At 40.3% G+C, this 18,084-nt stretch overlaps 1 protein-coding gene across 1 annotated transcript in view; it reads left to right on the forward strand.

Moving 5' to 3' along the window:
* Positions 1 to 18,084, forward strand: part of kif5aa (kinesin family member 5A, a) — a 78,533-nt gene that overhangs the window by 33,797 nt on the left and 26,652 nt on the right. Inside the window, exons 9-16 of the mRNA XM_072915909.1 lie at positions 4,888 to 4,992; positions 5,065 to 5,213; positions 12,584 to 12,917; positions 13,029 to 13,097; positions 13,182 to 13,388; positions 15,243 to 15,389; positions 17,635 to 17,823; positions 17,884 to 18,001. Coding sequence (XP_072772010.1) covers positions 4,888 to 4,992; positions 5,065 to 5,213; positions 12,584 to 12,917; positions 13,029 to 13,097; positions 13,182 to 13,388; positions 15,243 to 15,389; positions 17,635 to 17,823; positions 17,884 to 18,001 — 1,318 coding nt within the window. The remainder of the gene's footprint in view (positions 1 to 4,887; positions 4,993 to 5,064; positions 5,214 to 12,583; positions 12,918 to 13,028; positions 13,098 to 13,181; positions 13,389 to 15,242; positions 15,390 to 17,634; positions 17,824 to 17,883; positions 18,002 to 18,084) is intronic.

An 18,084-nucleotide genomic window follows, 5' to 3' on the forward strand; every position in this document is an offset into this window, starting at 1 on the left:
CACACAAGTAAAGACTGCAGGACTGCTTGTATTGGACATGATATCACACACAAGTAAACACGCTGCAGGACTGTTTGTATCGCACATGATATCACACACAAGTAAACACGCTGCAGGACTGTTTGTATCGCACATGATATCACACACAAGTAAACACTTTGCAGGACTGCGTGTATCGCACATGATATCACACACATGTAAACACTCTGCAGGACTACTTGTATTACCTATGATATCACACACAAGTAAAGACTGCAGGACTGCTTGTATCGCACATGATATCACACACAAGTAAAGACTGCAGAACTGCTTGTGTCGCACATGATAGCACACACAAGTAAAGACTGCAGGACTGCTTGTATCGCACGTGATGTCACACACAAGTAAACACTGCAGGACTGCTTGTATTGGACATGATATCACACACAAGTAAAGTCTGCAGGACTGCTTGTATTGCACATGATATCACACACAAGTAAAGACTGCAGGACAGCTTGTATCGCACATGATATCACACACAAGTAAACACTGCAGGACTGCTGGTATCGGACATGATATCACACACAAGTAAAGACTGCAGGACTGCTTGTATCACACATGATATCACACACAAGTAAAGACTGCAGGACAGCTTGTATCGCACATGATATCACACACAAGAGAACACTGCAGGACAGCTTGTATCGCACATAATATCACACGCAAGTAAAGACTGCAGGACTGCTTGTATTGCACATGATATCACACACAAGTAAAGACTGCAGGATTACTTGTATCGCACATGATATCACACACAAGTAAAGACTGCAGGATTACTTGTTTCGCACATGATATCACACACAAGTAAAGACTGCAGGATTACTTGTTTCGCACATGATATCACACACAAGTAAAGACTGCAGGACTGCTTGTATCGCACATGATATCACACACAAGTAAAGACTGCAGAACTGCTTGTATCGCACATGATATCACACACAAGTAAAGACTGCAGGACTGCTTGTATCACACATGATATCACACACAAGTAAAGACTGCAGAACTGCTCGTATCGCACATGTTATCACACACAAGTAAAGACTGCAGGACTGCTTGTATTGCACATGATATCACACACAAGTAAAGACTGCAGTACTTCTTGTATCGCACATGATATCACACACAAGTAAAGACTGTAGAGCTGCTTGTATCGCACATGATATCACACACAAGTAAAGACTGCAGGACTGCTTGTATTGGACATGATATCACACACAAGTAAACACGCTGCAGGACTGTTTGTATCGCACATGATATCACACACAAGTAAACACGCTGCAGGACTGTTTGTATCGCACATGATATCACACACAAGTAAACACTTTGCAGGACTGCGTGTATCGCACATGATATCACACACATGTAAACACTCTGCAGGACTACTTGTATTACCTATGATATCACACACAAGTAAAGACTGCAGGACTGCTTGTATCGCACATGATATCACACACAAGTAAAGACTGCAGAACTGCTTGTGTCGCACATGATAGCACACACAAGTAAAGACTGCAGGACTGCTTGTATCGCACGTGATGTCACACACAAGTAAACACTGCAGGACTGCTTGTATTGGACATGATATCACACACAAGTAAAGTCTGCAGGACTGCTTGTATTGCACATGATATCACACACAAGTAAAGACTGCAGGACAGCTTGTATCGCACATGATATCACACACAAGTAAACACTGCAGGACTGCTGGTATCGGACATGATATCACACACAAGTAAAGACTGCAGGACTGCTTGTATCACACATGATATCACACACAAGTAAAGACTGCAGGACAGCTTGTATCGCACATGATATCACACACAAGAGAACACTGCAGGACAGCTTGTATCGCACATAATATCACACGCAAGTAAAGACTGCAGGACTGCTTGTATTGCACATGATATCACACACAAGTAAAGACTGCAGGATTACTTGTATCGCACATGATATCACACACAAGTAAAGACTGCAGGATTACTTGTTTCGCACATGATATCACACACAAGTAAAGACTGCAGGATTACTTGTTTCGCACATGATATCACACACAAGTAAAGACTGCAGGATTACTTGTTTCGCACATGATATCACACACAAGTAAAGACTGCAGGACTGCTTGTATTGGACATGATATCACACACAAGTAAAGTCTGCAGGACTGCTTGTATTGCACATGATATCACACACAAGTAAAGACTGCAGGACAGCTTGTATCGCACATGATATCACACACAAGTAAACACTGCAGGACTGCTGGTATCGGACATGATATCACACACAAGTAAAGACTGCAGGACTGCTTGTATCACACATGATATCACACACAAGTAAAGACTGCAGGACAGCTTGTATCGCACATGATATCACACACAAGAGAACACTGCAGGACAGCTTGTATCGCACATAATATCACACGCAAGTAAAGACTGCAGGACTGCTTGTATTGCACATGATATCACACACAAGTAAAGACTGCAGGATTACTTGTATCGCACATGATATCACACACAAGTAAAGACTGCAGGATTACTTGTTTCGCACATGATATCACACACAAGTAAAGACTGCAGGATTACTTGTTTCGCACATGATATCACACACAAGTAAAGACTGCAGGATTACTTGTTTCGCACATGATATCACACACAAGTAAAGTCTGCAGGACTGCTTGTATTGCACATGATATCACACACAAGTAAAGACTGCAGGACAGCTTGTATCGCACATGATATCACACACAAGTAAACACTGCAGGACTGCTGGTATCGGACATGATATCACACACAAGTAAAGACTGCAGGACTGCTTGTATCACACATGATATCACACACAAGTAAAGACTGCAGGACAGCTTGTATCGCACATGATATCACACACAAGAGAACACTGCAGGACAGCTTGTATCGCACATAATATCACACGCAAGTAAAGACTGCAGGACTGCTTGTATTGCACATGATATCACACACAAGTAAAGACTGCAGGATTACTTGTATCGCACATGATATCACACACAAGTAAAGACTGCAGGATTACTTGTTTCGCACATGATATCACACACAAGTAAAGACTGCAGGATTACTTGTTTCGCACATGATATCACACACAAGTAAAGACTGCAGGACTGCTTGTATCGCACATGATATCACACACAAGTAAAGACTGCAGAACTGCTTGTATCGCACATGATATCACACACAAGTAAAGACTGCAGGACTGCTTGTATCACACATGATATCACACACAAGTAAAGACTGCAGAACTGCTCGTATCGCACATGTTATCACACACAAGTAAAGACTGCAGGACTGCTTGTATTGCACATGATATCACACACAAGTAAAGACTGCAGGACTTCTTGTATCGCACATGATATCACACACAAGTAAAGACTGTAGAGCTGCTTGTATCGCACATGATATCACACACAAGTAAAGACTGCAGGACTGCTTGTATTGGACATGATATCACACACAAGTAAACACGCTGCAGGACTGTTTGTATCGCACATGATATCACACACAAGTAAACACGCTGCAGGACTGTTTGTATCGCACATGATATCACACACAAGTAAACACTTTGCAGGACTGCGTGTATCGCACATGATATCACACACATGTAAACACTCTGCAGGACTACTTGTATTACCTATGATATCACACACAAGTAAAGACTGCAGGACTGCTTGTATCGCACATGATATCACACACAAGTAAAGACTGCAGAACTGCTTGTGTCGCACATGATAGCACACACAAGTAAAGACTGCAGGACTGCTTGTATCGCACGTGATGTCACACACAAGTAAACACTGCAGGACTGCTTGTATTGGACATGATATCACACACAAGTAAAGTCTGCAGGACTGCTTGTATTGCACATGATATCACACACAAGTAAAGACTGCAGGACAGCTTGTATCGCACATGATATCACACACAAGTAAACACTGCAGGACTGCTGGTATCGGACATGATATCACACACAAGTAAAGACTGCAGGACTGCTTGTATCACACATGATATCACACACAAGTAAAGACTGCAGGACAGCTTGTATCGCACATGATATCACACACAAGAGAACACTGCAGGACAGCTTGTATCGCACATAATATCACACGCAAGTAAAGACTGCAGGACTGCTTGTATTGCACATGATATCACACACAAGTAAAGACTGCAGGATTACTTGTATCGCACATGATATCACACACAAGTAAAGACTGCAGGATTACTTGTTTCGCACATGATATCACACACAAGTAAAGACTGCAGGATTACTTGTTTCGCACATGATATCACACACAAGTAAAGACTGCAGGATTACTTGTTTCGCACATGATATCACACACAAGTAAAGACTGCAGGACTGCTTGTGCCGGACATTGTCCAAGCTCCAATCATCTGGACTGGGGCAGACTAGATGTAGATTGAGTATGATATCATGTTCTTTGGTCCCCAGGTGAGTAAGATGGGGGCAGACTAGAAGTAGATTGAGTATGATATCATGTTCTTTGGTACCCAGGTGAGTAAGACGGGGGCAGACTAGAAGTAGATTGAGTATGATATCATGTTCTTTGGTACCCAGGTGAGTAAGATGGGGGCAGACTAGAAGTAGATTGAGTATGATATCATGTTCTTTGGTCCCCAGGTGAGTAAGATGGGGGCAGACTAGAAGTAGATTGAGTATGATATCATGTTCTTTGGTACCCAGGTGAGTAAGATGGGGGCAGACTAGAAGTAGATTGAGTATGATATCATGTTCTTTGGTACCCAGGTGAGTAAGACGGGGGCAGACTAGAAGTAGATTGAGTATGATATCATGTTCTTTGGTTCCCAGGTGAGTAAGACGGGGGCAGCAGGAGCCGTCCTGGACGAGGCCAAGAACATCAACAAGTCTCTTTCAGCGTTAGGAAACGTCATCTCAGCCCTGGCTGAGGGCACCGTGAGTCTCTAACCCTCTTCCTTTGTGGCGATATCCTCTGGGCGTCACCTTTCCTCCTGTATCGTCATGCAGAAAAGCCACGTGCCGTATCGTGACAGCAAGATGACTCGCATCCTGCAGGACTCGCTGGGCGGGAACTGTCGCACCACCATGTTCATCTGCTGCTCGCCCTCCAGCTACAATGATGCAGAGACCAAGTCCACGCTCATGTTTGGTCAACGGTAAACTTCTGTCTAGTCCAGCAGTACAGCTCACCATGTTTGCCTAATGAGACTGTAGTATCTACTATAGTACAAATAACATGTTTTCACCATGTTTGCCTAATGAGACTGTAGTTTCTACTATAGTACAAATAACATGTTTATCTAATGAGACTGTAGTATGTACTATAGTACAAATAACATGTTTTCACCATGTTTGCCCAACGAGACTGTAGTTTCTACTATAGTACAAATAACATGTTTATCTAATGAGACTGTAGTATCTACTATAGTACAAATAACATGTTTGCCTAACGAGACTGTAGTATCTACTATAGTACAAATAACATGTTTTCACCATGTTTGCCTAATGAGACTGTAGTATCTACTGTAGTACAAATAACATGTTTTCACCTCGTTTGCCTAATGAGACTGTAGTATCTACTGTAGTACAAATAACATGTTTTCACCATGTTTACCTAACGAGACTGTAGTATCTACTATAGTACAAATAACATGTTTTCACCATGTTTGCCTAATGAGACTGTAGTATCTACTATAGTACAAATAACATGTTTTCACCACGTTTGCCTAATGAGAATGTAGGATCTACTGTAGTACAAATAACATGTTTTCACCATGTTTGCCTAATGAGACTGTAGTATCTACTGTAGTACAAATAACATGTTTGTCTAATGAGACTGTAGTATCTATTGTAGGACAGATAACATGTTTTCACCATATTTGCATAATGAGACTGTAGTATCTACTGTAGTACAAATAACATGTTTTCACCACGTTTGCCTTAATGAGACTAGTATCTACTGTAGTACAAATAACATGTTTTCACCATATTTGCATAATGAGACTGTAGTATCTACTGTAGTACAAATAACATGTTTTCACCACGTTTGCCTAATGAGACTGTAGTATCTACTGTAGTACAAATAACATGTTTTCACCTCGTTTGCCTAATGAGACTGTAGTATCTACTATAGTACAAATAACATGTTTTCACCACGTTTGCCTAATGAGAATGTAGTATCTACTGTAGTACAAATAACATGTTTTCACCATGTTTGCCTAATGAGACTGCAGTAGCTACTGTAGTACAAATAACATGTTTGTCTAATGAGACTGTAGTATCTACTGTAGTACAAATAACATGTTTTCACCATATTTGCATAATGAGACTGTAGTATCTACTGTAGTACAAATAACATGTTTTCACCACGTTTGCCTAATGAGACTGTAGTATTTACTGTAGTACAAATAACATGTTTTCACCTCGTTTGCCTAATGAGACTGTAGTATCTACTGTAGTACAAATAACATGTTTTCACCACGTTTGCCTAATGAGACTGTAGTATCTACTGTAGTACAAATAACATGTTTTCACCTCGTTTGCCTAATGAGACTGTAGTATCTATTGTAGTACAAATAACATGTTTTCACCATGTTTGCCTAATGAGACTGTAGTATTTACTGTAGTACAAATAACATGTTTTCATCTCGTTTGCCTAATGAGACTGTAGTATCTACTGTAGTACAAATAACATGTTTTCACCTCGTTTGCCTAATGAGAATGTGGTATCTACTGTAGTACAAATAACATGTTTTCACCACGTTTGCCTAATGAGACTGTAGTATCTACTATAGTACAAATAACATGTTTTCACTACGTTTGCCTAATGAGACTGTAGTATCTACTATAGTACAAATAAAATGTTTTCACCACGTTTGCCTAATGAGAATGTAGTATCTACTGTAGTACAAATAACATGTTTTCACCATGTTTGCCTAATGAGACTGTAGTATCTACTGTAGTACAAATAACATGTTTGTCTAATAAGACTGTAGTATCTACTGTAGTACAAATAACATGTTTTCACCATATTTGCATAATGAGACTGTAGTATCTACTGTAGTACAAATAACATGTTTTCACCACGTTTACCTTAATGAGACTGTAGTATCTACTGTAGTACAAATAGCATGTTTTCACCATGTTTGCCTAATGAGACTGTAGTATCTACTGTAGTACAAATAACATGTTTTCCTGCTTGTGTCAGGCTGTACGTTCTTGAGTTCTGGTACACACTGTGGGCAGGTACTATAGTATGACCATCAGGTGGGATGACATAGCTTAGTAAAGTGGTCCATGGTACAGTATACAAGGAGATAGTCTTCTGGCTCCAAACGAAAGTGGAGACAGTTCCCCTCCCTGTCCTATTTCTTCTGCTTGTCTCCTCTGGTCTCAACTTTCTAAGAGCTTCTCCTTTTGCACTCTTCTCTATAATCTAAAACATGGAACAAATAAACTGGTCCCGCAACTCAGCTGACAAGATTTTCTCAACGAGAAGCTCAGGAACCTTCCTTTCCTGACGGGACATTTGCCGCTGGGTTCAGGGTGGACTCTTGGGGAAGTTGCGAGTCGTTTGCTTGGCAGGTTTTTCCGTTGAAGACTTTGATGATAGATAGATATATAGTACTTTATTGATTGATCTATCGATCATCAAAGTCTTCAACGGAAACACCTACAATATCTACTTATTTGGAACTGTGCTAACAGGTCTTCTGCTGATTGCATTGAGTTTGTCTACAAATTTAGGAGCCCCAAGGCTGCCCGTTGCGGTGGAAGGGATGGGCAGAGCTGTGCACTCAGACTTTGGTGCCCTCTGAATTGAATCACAAATTGGATAACATCTCAGCAAGGCGAAATTATGATCAACTTGAGAGCCAGAATCGACAATTAAAACAGACAAACCATTCTTCTTCATCGTGTCCGGCCAGCTTCATATCAAGTCTGGTTGGCGCAGGCGAGCGCAACTGTGCTTGGTTCAGCTGGGTCATCTCCAGTAGACCGTGGGGCCTGGCTGCAACTCATGAGGTGTTTCATGGTCTGTAGCTCTACACAAGTCTGATGTTGCTAGCTTCAACCTCTTCATAGACGCCTTGTGTCGTCCCTTTTCTGACGCCCAGGCGTCCATACGGCCCAAGGTTGATTATGGCCGGTAGCAAGGAATCAGGGTTGATGTCTCTCTCCCTCCAATGAGTCGTCTGGCTGCCGAGGCTGCTTCATCGCTTCTGCCATTCAGTCGTCCTGGCAGCAGTTGGGGTGGTCTCTCAGTCTCTGGTGTTTTTCCTGGAAGAGAGCCGTTTCCGGGTTGCAGCATGCTCAAGAAAAAGGTGCTGGTTGTCTGCAGCCTGCTCTTATGTGCTCGGCTCGTGGAGTGACTGTTCTGTGAATGTCGGGGGCGAAGAATTGGAATATGTTTGGTCGCACTAACCAAAACAACCCTTAGGTTCTGGTAAACATGTGAACCCCAGATGCCGAGGCGGAGGGCTGAGAGCGTATTTTACAAAGTCTTAAGGAGCAAAAAGTTTGTCTGGAAGTGAACTAAGAGAGCTGTAAGTACCATAAAACTAAGAAACACCAAAAGGACAAAAGTAACCAAAATGGAGAGGTCCTGCTGGAGGCGAAGTGAGACTGCACCAAGACAAGTGAGACGCTGAAGTGAAGAGAGGTCGAAACGGGAGCCAGTGAAGCTGATGTCCATAAACCGCTACAGGAAGGTGTAGTCTGCGAGTCCAGTGGATGACACGGAAGAAAAAAACGGTTGCAAGCCCTTCAGCTTAAGAGGCTGATTAGGCAATCAGCCTCAGGTGAGTCCCGAAGCCATGCCTCCAGCCGGCCTAAGAACGTCTCGGGAGACAGAAAGGAGAAGTCAGGATCAACCAGGCAGTTGCAAACGGCCCTGGCAAGGCCAAACTGTAAACAACCCTAAAAATACCTGCCCCCTTCTTCAAAGACCCTTGGGCTGTTGACTCTGTTCTGTGAACGCTGGGTGGGGAGACCTCCAGGCTTATAGACAAAACACGCACCCATGGACTACAGCACAAATACGCACACAGACCCCAACCCCTGGGGACCCCGGCAAGAACGTGCCGTAAACACACCAAAAATCGAAGCACACCCTGAAAAATCCCTGGTCCTTCTTCAAAGACACTTGGGAGGCCGACTGTTCCGTGAACCCTGAGTGGAGTGACCTCCAGGCTCATAGACAAAACACGCACCCATGGACTATGGCACAGATACGCACACAGACCCTAACCACCGCAGTGTGAAGGCTTACGGAGCAGCTACAGCCTCAGACCGGATGCAACTCATTCTCTTCCATTCCATGTACACAGATCCCTGTGAGTCCATGTGCACGGTTACATAACACCAAAAGTTAGCAATGGCCTAAGACCGAGGCTGAGGGAACCCTTAGTTTCTCACATTAACATACCTTTACGTGGTGGTGGTAAAGTCAACTGCAGTACCAAGAACCTATAGAACTGAGATGACACATCGGTCCATAAGAACTGGTTGTTTGGCGAGGTCCTCCACAGGGATCCTGCAGGACCTGATCAATAATTCAGTCTTAGTTAAACGTCATCCTCGATACTTCACACCAGAGGTGGGAGCAAGTCATTGCTTTGCAAGTCACAAATAAGTCTCAAGTCTTTGCCCTCAAGTCCGAGTCAAGTCCCGAGTCAAGACAGGGCAAGTCCGAGTCAAGTCCAAAGTCAAGACTGGAAAGTCTCAAGTCAAGTCCCAAGTCCTGCATTTTGAGTTTCGAGTCCTTTCAAGTCGTTTAACCACAGACTAATATATTTACACAGATTGTGTATGCTTTTAAAACGCTGTATTTATTTATTAAAACAAGTGCATTTGAAATTGCAGGGAAAAACATAGTGCTGACATTGCACTTCAAAATAGCACTATTAACCAGTCATTTTAAACATGTAACTCATTCCTTTACAGAATAAACACATTTGAAAAAAACAAGTGCAACTGTACTTATTTGCACAAAAGTGTTAACATTGTATTTCAATGACATATTGCATTGTAACTAGTTCCACAGCAGTTTCTATCCTGTTCTTACCTTATCTCATTGATCTCATCTCATACTGTATGTGTGTTTATGTGTGCGTACACATGAAAAACATAACAAATACATGAACATAACAATGAACAGAGTTGTACTTTTTAGATGTCAGGACCCTATGCAATATGTACACATATTCTTAATATAGTATACATTTTAACTGACCTTTATTTGACTGTTTGTCTTTTTGTAGGTGGCTAAAATACGCGGTGCTGCTGACCACCGTCTAACTTTACGTTACTGTGTGTGATACATTGACTAACGTTACGTTACTGTGTGTGATACATTGACTAACGTAATGTTACTGTGTGTGATACATTGACTAACGTTACGTTACTGTGTGTGATACATTGACTAACGTAACATTATGTATAGGTACCTCATGCAACCCTGCTTTAAAAAAAATCACTTGACAAAAAGTATGAATAAGGTAGCAAACTGCAGTGGACGCAACAGATTGCCGTGTTTGCAATGACGTTGTAACCATAGACATCTTATAAGTAGACGCAGGTTGCTGTGACGTGAGCAATTTGGCCGCCATCTTGAAGTGGTGATGAGGAGCCGGCGAGCAGCCTAAACTGACAGTTGACAGGTAGAAAACAAAGATGACGGGCTGGTGTTCAGCGTTTTCCTGCTCAAATGAGCGGACTGTTGAAAATAGGAATCGGGGGATTACTTTTCACAAGTAAGATTTAACATTAACGTACTATTGGTTGTATCTTATGAAAATAATATTACCACAGAGTTGAGAAGGATCAAAGATCTTCAATATTTGTATGTGAAAATCACAAATAAATCTTCTGGGGGAGGATGACGCCCCTACAGGGGTTTGGTTTACAAACTTTCAGCCCCACCTAAAACAAAATTCACCAGCCGCCACTGATTATGATGCATTCTCATTTTAGGCAAAGTATAAGACAATACTTTCTTAACAGTATAATTGTAACCAGGAATAAGTCTTCAAGTAACAATATTCAAATACTAACATTGTTGGGTAAAACAGAATCTGGTTTTATTCTGAATCCAGTGAAACAGATTGGTGGTTTTAGCTGATATGAAGACTTTCAGGTGTTTATTTATGTTTAAGTATTTGGCAGACGCTTTTATCCAAAGCGACTTACATAAAATAATACATATAAAACAATCACTGCAAACATTATCATTTAAGGGAAGAATGTAATAGAAAATATCAATACAAAGTGTCAAGACAGAATAAACTCTCTGCTGCTGAAGCAACAGAGATACAGTCTATAGGTCCCTAAGATATATAGATATCTAATGTATTCATACATTGTTTATGTAGGATATACGCATGTATATATAACCTAATCATATTGTTTCTTCAATTTAAAAATAGTTTACCGTTTTTCCCCCCTTCTCTGGGATTATATTCCCAGTTTTGATCTCGGACGTCTGGTCACTTATAGCGTATAAGAATATTATATTACTGTTAAGCAAACTATGAATAATAAAACACGCCAAAACATGTGTCTGTTATCATAGCTACACGTATGACAAAAAAGGGGGTGAAAATCAGTGGTATTCAGTGAGGTAAGATAAATTAAATGCGCTGACAGTTCATTGCTCCTGCCAAATGAATTGCACTGAGTGGAGCGGATCACCACTCCAAGATGGCGGCCCCGCGCCTCGTCTGCGCCAGTAGGCAGTAGCGCTCCATGCTGCGTCTACTTATAAGATGTCTATGGTTATAACGTTAGCAGTGAGTTTGCAGCCTCACTGATTTAACTACACAGCAAATAAAAGTCACGTTACTTAGCCAATAAACGTTATCTTACATTCAAAACTTACCCTTCTTTGTGCAACTTCAAATGTTGAACGTTGTTGCGTCTCCGTCTGTAATATTCGAACTGCGTGATTTGCATACGGCAATTCGTTTTTTGTTGACCAAGTCGTAGTTTTTATACCCGAACAAAACCAACTTTGGCATAAGTGTTTATCACTGGCACGTTGTTGGACAACTCTTCTTCATTGGTTGTACTGCAATTTGATTGGATGAATGCTGCGTGATGAAAACAACGTAGATCTAATTTGATTGGCTGTTGTACTGACAGCACACCAGCTGACAGGAACAACACGCGGAGAGACACAGACGAAGAAAATGAAAGATACGGAGCACTCCCAAATAACTTTTTAAGCTTTGGATTTTGGGGAAAGTAGCAAGTCATGTCAAGTCATGTCAAGTCATGTCAAGTCAAAAGGCTCAAGTCCAAGTGAAGTCACAAGTCATTGATGTTAAAGTCTAAGTCGAGTTGCAAGTCTCTTTACATTTTGTCAAGTCGAGTCTAAAGTCATCAAATTCATGACTCGAGTCTGACTCGAGTCCAAGTCATGTGACTCGAGTCCACACCTCTGCTTCACACACCCACGCCGTCCTTCTCCCTCGGTCTTTAAATATATGTCCGTGCTTGGCCGTACCTAACGACACCGTGTCCGCAGGGCCAAGACCATCCGGAACACGGCCTCCATCAACCTGGAGCTGACGGCCGAGCAGTGGAAGAGGAAGTACGAGAAGGAGAAGGAGAAGAACAAGACCATGAAGGAAAGCATCCAGAAGCTGGAGGCCGAGCTCAACCGCTGGAGGAACGGCGAGAACGTGCCGGAGACAGAGCGCACGCAGCCGGAGAACGTCACTCGCTACGAGACCACGGAGGAGACGCAGCGACCCGTCCTGGACAACGACACCTCCTCCATCGTGGTCCGCATCTCTGAGGAGGAGCGCCACAAGTACGAGGAGGAGATACGCAAACTGTACAAGCAGCTGGACGACAAGGTGGGCAGGAACTGCTTTTGCCCCACTTCAAAATAAAAGTCGTAGATGAAGTACAAATAGAAGTAGATGAAGTACAAATAGAAGTATTATAAATACTTGTGGGTGTTTCAGGATGATGAAATAAATCTGCAGTGTCAGCTGGTGGAGAAACTCAAGCAGCAGATGTTGGACCAGGATGAGGTCACAACACAACACACACACACACACACACTCACACTCACACACACACACACACACACACTTACCTGTGCGTGTGCCACACAGCTGCTGGCATCCTCGCGGGGTGACGGAGACAAGGTGCAGGCGGAGCTGGGTCGTCTGCAGGTGGAGAGTGAGTGTGCCAAAGCAGAGGTGAAGGAGGTCCTGCAGGCCCTGGAGGAGTTGGCCATCAACTACGACCAGAAGAGTCAGGAGGTGGAGGACAAAGGTCTGCAGAACCAACTGCTGGCTGACCAGCTGGCACACAAAATGGTACTACTTCTTCTTCTTATTAGTATCTCTCTCTCTCTCTCTCTCTCTCTCTCTATATATATATATATATAATAAATACTTAATATGTATATATTATATATGTGTATATATATATACAGTATATATGTATATATATATATATATATATATATATATATATATATATATATACGCACACACACACACATGTATGTATATATATATATATATATATATATATATATATATATATATATATATATATATATACATACAGTGGTGGTCAAAAGTGCAAAAGTTTACATACACTTGTAAAGAACATAATGTCATGGCTGTCTTGAGTTTCCAATCATTTCTACAGCTCTTTTTTTTTTTTGATAGTGATTAGAGCACATACTTGTTGGTCACAGAAAACATTCATGAAGTTTGCTTCTTTTATGAATTTATTATGGGTCTACTGAAAATGTGAGCAAATCTGCTAGGTCAAAAGTATACATACAGCAATGTTAATATTTGCTTACATGTCCCTTGGCAAGTTTCACTGCAATAAGGCGCTTTTGGTAGCCATCCACAAGCTTCTGCTTGAATTTTTGACCACTCCTCTTGACAAAATTGGTGCAGTTAAGCTAAATGTGTTGCTTTTCTGACATGGACTTGTTTCTTCAGCATTGTCCACACGTTTAAGTCAGGACTTTGGGAAGGCCATTCTAAAACCTGCATTCTAGCCCGATTTAGCCATTCTTTGACCACTTTTGACGTGTGTTTGCGGTCATTGTCCTGTTGGAACACCCAACTGCGCCCAAGACCCAACCTCCGGGCTGATAATTTTAGCTTGTCCTGAAGAATTTGGAGGTAATCCTCCTTTTTCAATGTCCCATTTAAAGCACCAGTTCCATTGGCAGCAAGAGAGGCCCAGAGCATAATACTACCACCACCATGCTTGACGGTAGGGTGGTGTTCCTGGGATTAAAGGCCTCACCTTTTCTCCTCCAAACATATTGCTGGGTATTGTGACCAAACAGCTCAATTTTTGTTTCATCTGACATCACATGGACAAAGATAAGACCTTCTGGAGGAAAGTTCTGTGGTCAGATGAAACAAAATAGAAACTGTTTGGCTGCAATACCCAGCAATATGTTTGGAGGAGAAAAGGTGAGGCCGTTAATCCGAGGAACACCATTCCTACTGTCAAGCACAAAAAAATAAGAGTTGTAGAAATGATTGGAAACTCAAGACAGCCATCACATGTTCTTTACAAGTGTATGTACACTTTTGACCACCACTGTATATGTGTGTGTACATCACATGGTATTAAAATATTTATGGAATGTTGTTCATTTTCATGTATACTTAATATGTATATATTATTGTGGAAGCCTCTTGCTTCAGGGTTCTTCGGATCACCAGCAAACGACATGACAGCAGCGTGCATGGTGTGATACAAGGATTTATTTTTCAATAACTGTACCTTTTATTGCTTTTCAGCCATTGGGTTGTGTCTCTCTTCTTCTTCTCGCTCGAGCACATAAGTGGTTTTCCCAGAGTGTCGTCTGTCTTGTTTTTGCTCTCGCTCTTACTCATGTGTGTCACCAACCGCCATCCCCAACAACAACAACCTTTCTCCTTCCCGACCACTGCCTTGCAGGTGATCAGACAAACACTCACAGCTGTGTCATCTACGCACCTGCCTCGAAGCCGGTCCTGACACGCCCCGCTTCTCCGCAGGCCACGCCCCCCACAATTATATATGTGTGTGTGTGTATATATATATATATATATATATATATATATATATACATATATATATTTGTGTGTGTGCGTGTGTGGTATTACAATGTATATGGATTGTTGTTCATGTGTTCATGTGCACACCAGGCCAGTCTGCTGGAGCTGGAGGCGGAGCTATCTCGCATGCAGGAAGTGAGTGGTCAGCAGAGGAAACGCATCGCAGACGTCCTCAATGGTCTGATGAGAGACCTCAGTGAGTTCAGTTCCATCGTCGGCAACGGAGAACTCAAACTGGTGAGTCGCTGCATCAAACCTTATACATACTACTAGTTATTACCACTACTAGTTATACACACAACTAGTTATACCTATTACTAGTTATACATACTATTAGTTGTACATACTACTAGTTATACAAACTACTAATTATACATATTGCTAGTTATACATACTATTAGTTGTACATACTACTAGCTATACACACTACTAGTTATACATATTACTAATTGTACACACTACTAGTTGTACATACTACTAGACAAGTTTTACATACTACTAGTTTTACACACTACTAGTTATACATATTACTAGTTATACATATTACTAGTTATACACACTACTAGTGGTACATACTACTAGCTATAAATATTACTAGTTATACACATTACTAGTTGTACATACTACTAGTTTTACACACTACTAGTTTTACACACTACTAGTAAGACATATTAATAGTTATACACACTATTAGTTGTACATACTACTAGCTATAAACACTACTTTTTATACATATTACTACTTATACATACTAGTATTTATACACACTAGTATTTATACATATTACTATTTATTCATACTAGTATTTATAAATATTAGTATTTATACATACTAGTATGTATGCATACTAGTATTTATACATATTACTATTTAAACATTTGAGTATTTATACATACCAGTATATATACATACTAGTATTTATACATATTAGTATTTATACATACTAGTATTTATATATACTAGTATTTATACATATTACTATTTAAACATTTTAGTATTCAAACATTCCAGTATTTATAAATACTAGTATTTATACATATTAGTATTTATACATATTACTATTTATATATTTTAGTATTTATAAATACTAGTATTTATACATATTATTATTTATACATATTACTATTTATACATTTTAGTATTTATACATACTACCATTTTTAAATACTTGTATTTATACATATTAGTATCATAAATTTTATTATTTATACACTGTATTATTTATACGTACTAGTATTTATACATACTAGTATTTGTACATATTTTATTTATACATATTATTACATAAATACTATTATTTACACACATTATTATTTATTTGTACTAATATTAATGTTTATAATTATTAGTATTTATACAGACTAGCGCTTATACATAGTAGTATCATTAATATTATTATTTATACATACTATATTTATACATATTAGTTTTTATACATAGTAGTATTTATACATATTACTATTTATACACCGTATTATTTATACATACTAGTATTTGTACATAGTAGTATTTATACATATTACTATTTATACACCTTATTATTTATACATACTAGTATTTATAGATATTACTATTTATACACCTTATTATTTATATATAGTAATATTTATACATATTATTATTTATACACCGTATTATTTATACATACTAGTTTTTGTACATACATATACATATTAGTATTATTGATATTAGTATTTATACATACTAATATTTGATTGATTTATGATTGATGTGTGGCAGCCGGTGGAGAACAGCGGGGCCATCGAGGAGGAGTTATCAGTTGATTGATTAATGATGAATTAATGATTGATTTATGATTGATTTATGATTAGTTAATTATTGATTAATGATTGATTCATGATTCATTAATGATTGATTAATGATTGATTTATGATTGATTAATGATTGATTTATGAATGATTGATGTGTGGCAGCCGTTGGAGATCAGCGGGGCCATTGAGGAGGAGTTCATAGTTGATTGATTAATGATTGATTAATGATTGATTTATGATTGATTTATGATTCATTAATGATTGATTAATGATTGATTTATGATTCATTACTGATTGATTAATGATTTATTTATGATTCATTATTGATTGATTGATGTGTGAGAGCCGGTGGAGATCAGCGGGGCCATCGAGGAGGAGTTCAAAGTTGATTGATTAATGATTGATTAATGTGTTGTAGCCGGTGGAGATCAGCGGGGCCATCGAGGAGCAGTTCACAGTTGATTGATTAATGATTGATTGATGTGTTGCAGCCGGTGCAGATCAGCGGGGCCATGGAGGAGGAGTTCACAGTTGATTGATTAATGATTGATTGATGTGTGGCAGCCGCTGGAGATCAGCTGGGCTATGGAGGAGGAGTTCACAGTTGATTGATTAATGATTGATTGATGTGTGGCAGCCTCTGGTGATCAGCGGGGCCATGAAGGAGGAGTTCACAGTTGATTGATTAATGATTGATTGATGTGTGGCAGCCGGTGGAGATCAGCGGGGCCATCGAGGAGGAGTTCACGGTGGCCCGCCTGTACATCAGCAAGATCAAGTCGGAGGTGAAGAGCATGGTGAAGAGGTGTCGGCAGCTGGAGAACATGCAGCTGGAGTGTCACCGCAAGATGGAGGAGACAGGACGGGAGTTGTCCTCCTGCCACCTGCTCATCTCTCAGGTGAGACAGGACCATGGCAGGTCAAAGGTCAGAGTTTAAAGGCCAGGACTGTGGTTGCAGCACGAAGCCAAGATCCGCTCCCTGAGTGAGTACATGCAGACCGTGGAACACAAGAAGAGGATGCTGGAGGAGAGTCACGACTCTCTCAGTGAGGAACTGGCCAAGCTGCAGGACCAAGGTAACGCTCATACTTACATTTACAATCATCTTTATATTCATATTCATATTTATATTTATAATTATATTTATTTGTATGTTTAT

The sequence above is a fragment of the Nerophis lumbriciformis genome, linkage group LG23 (genome assembly GCF_033978685.3).
Source record: "Nerophis lumbriciformis linkage group LG23, RoL_Nlum_v2.1, whole genome shotgun sequence".
In the NCBI taxonomy this organism is placed as follows: Eukaryota; Metazoa; Chordata; class Actinopteri; order Syngnathiformes; family Syngnathidae; genus Nerophis; species Nerophis lumbriciformis.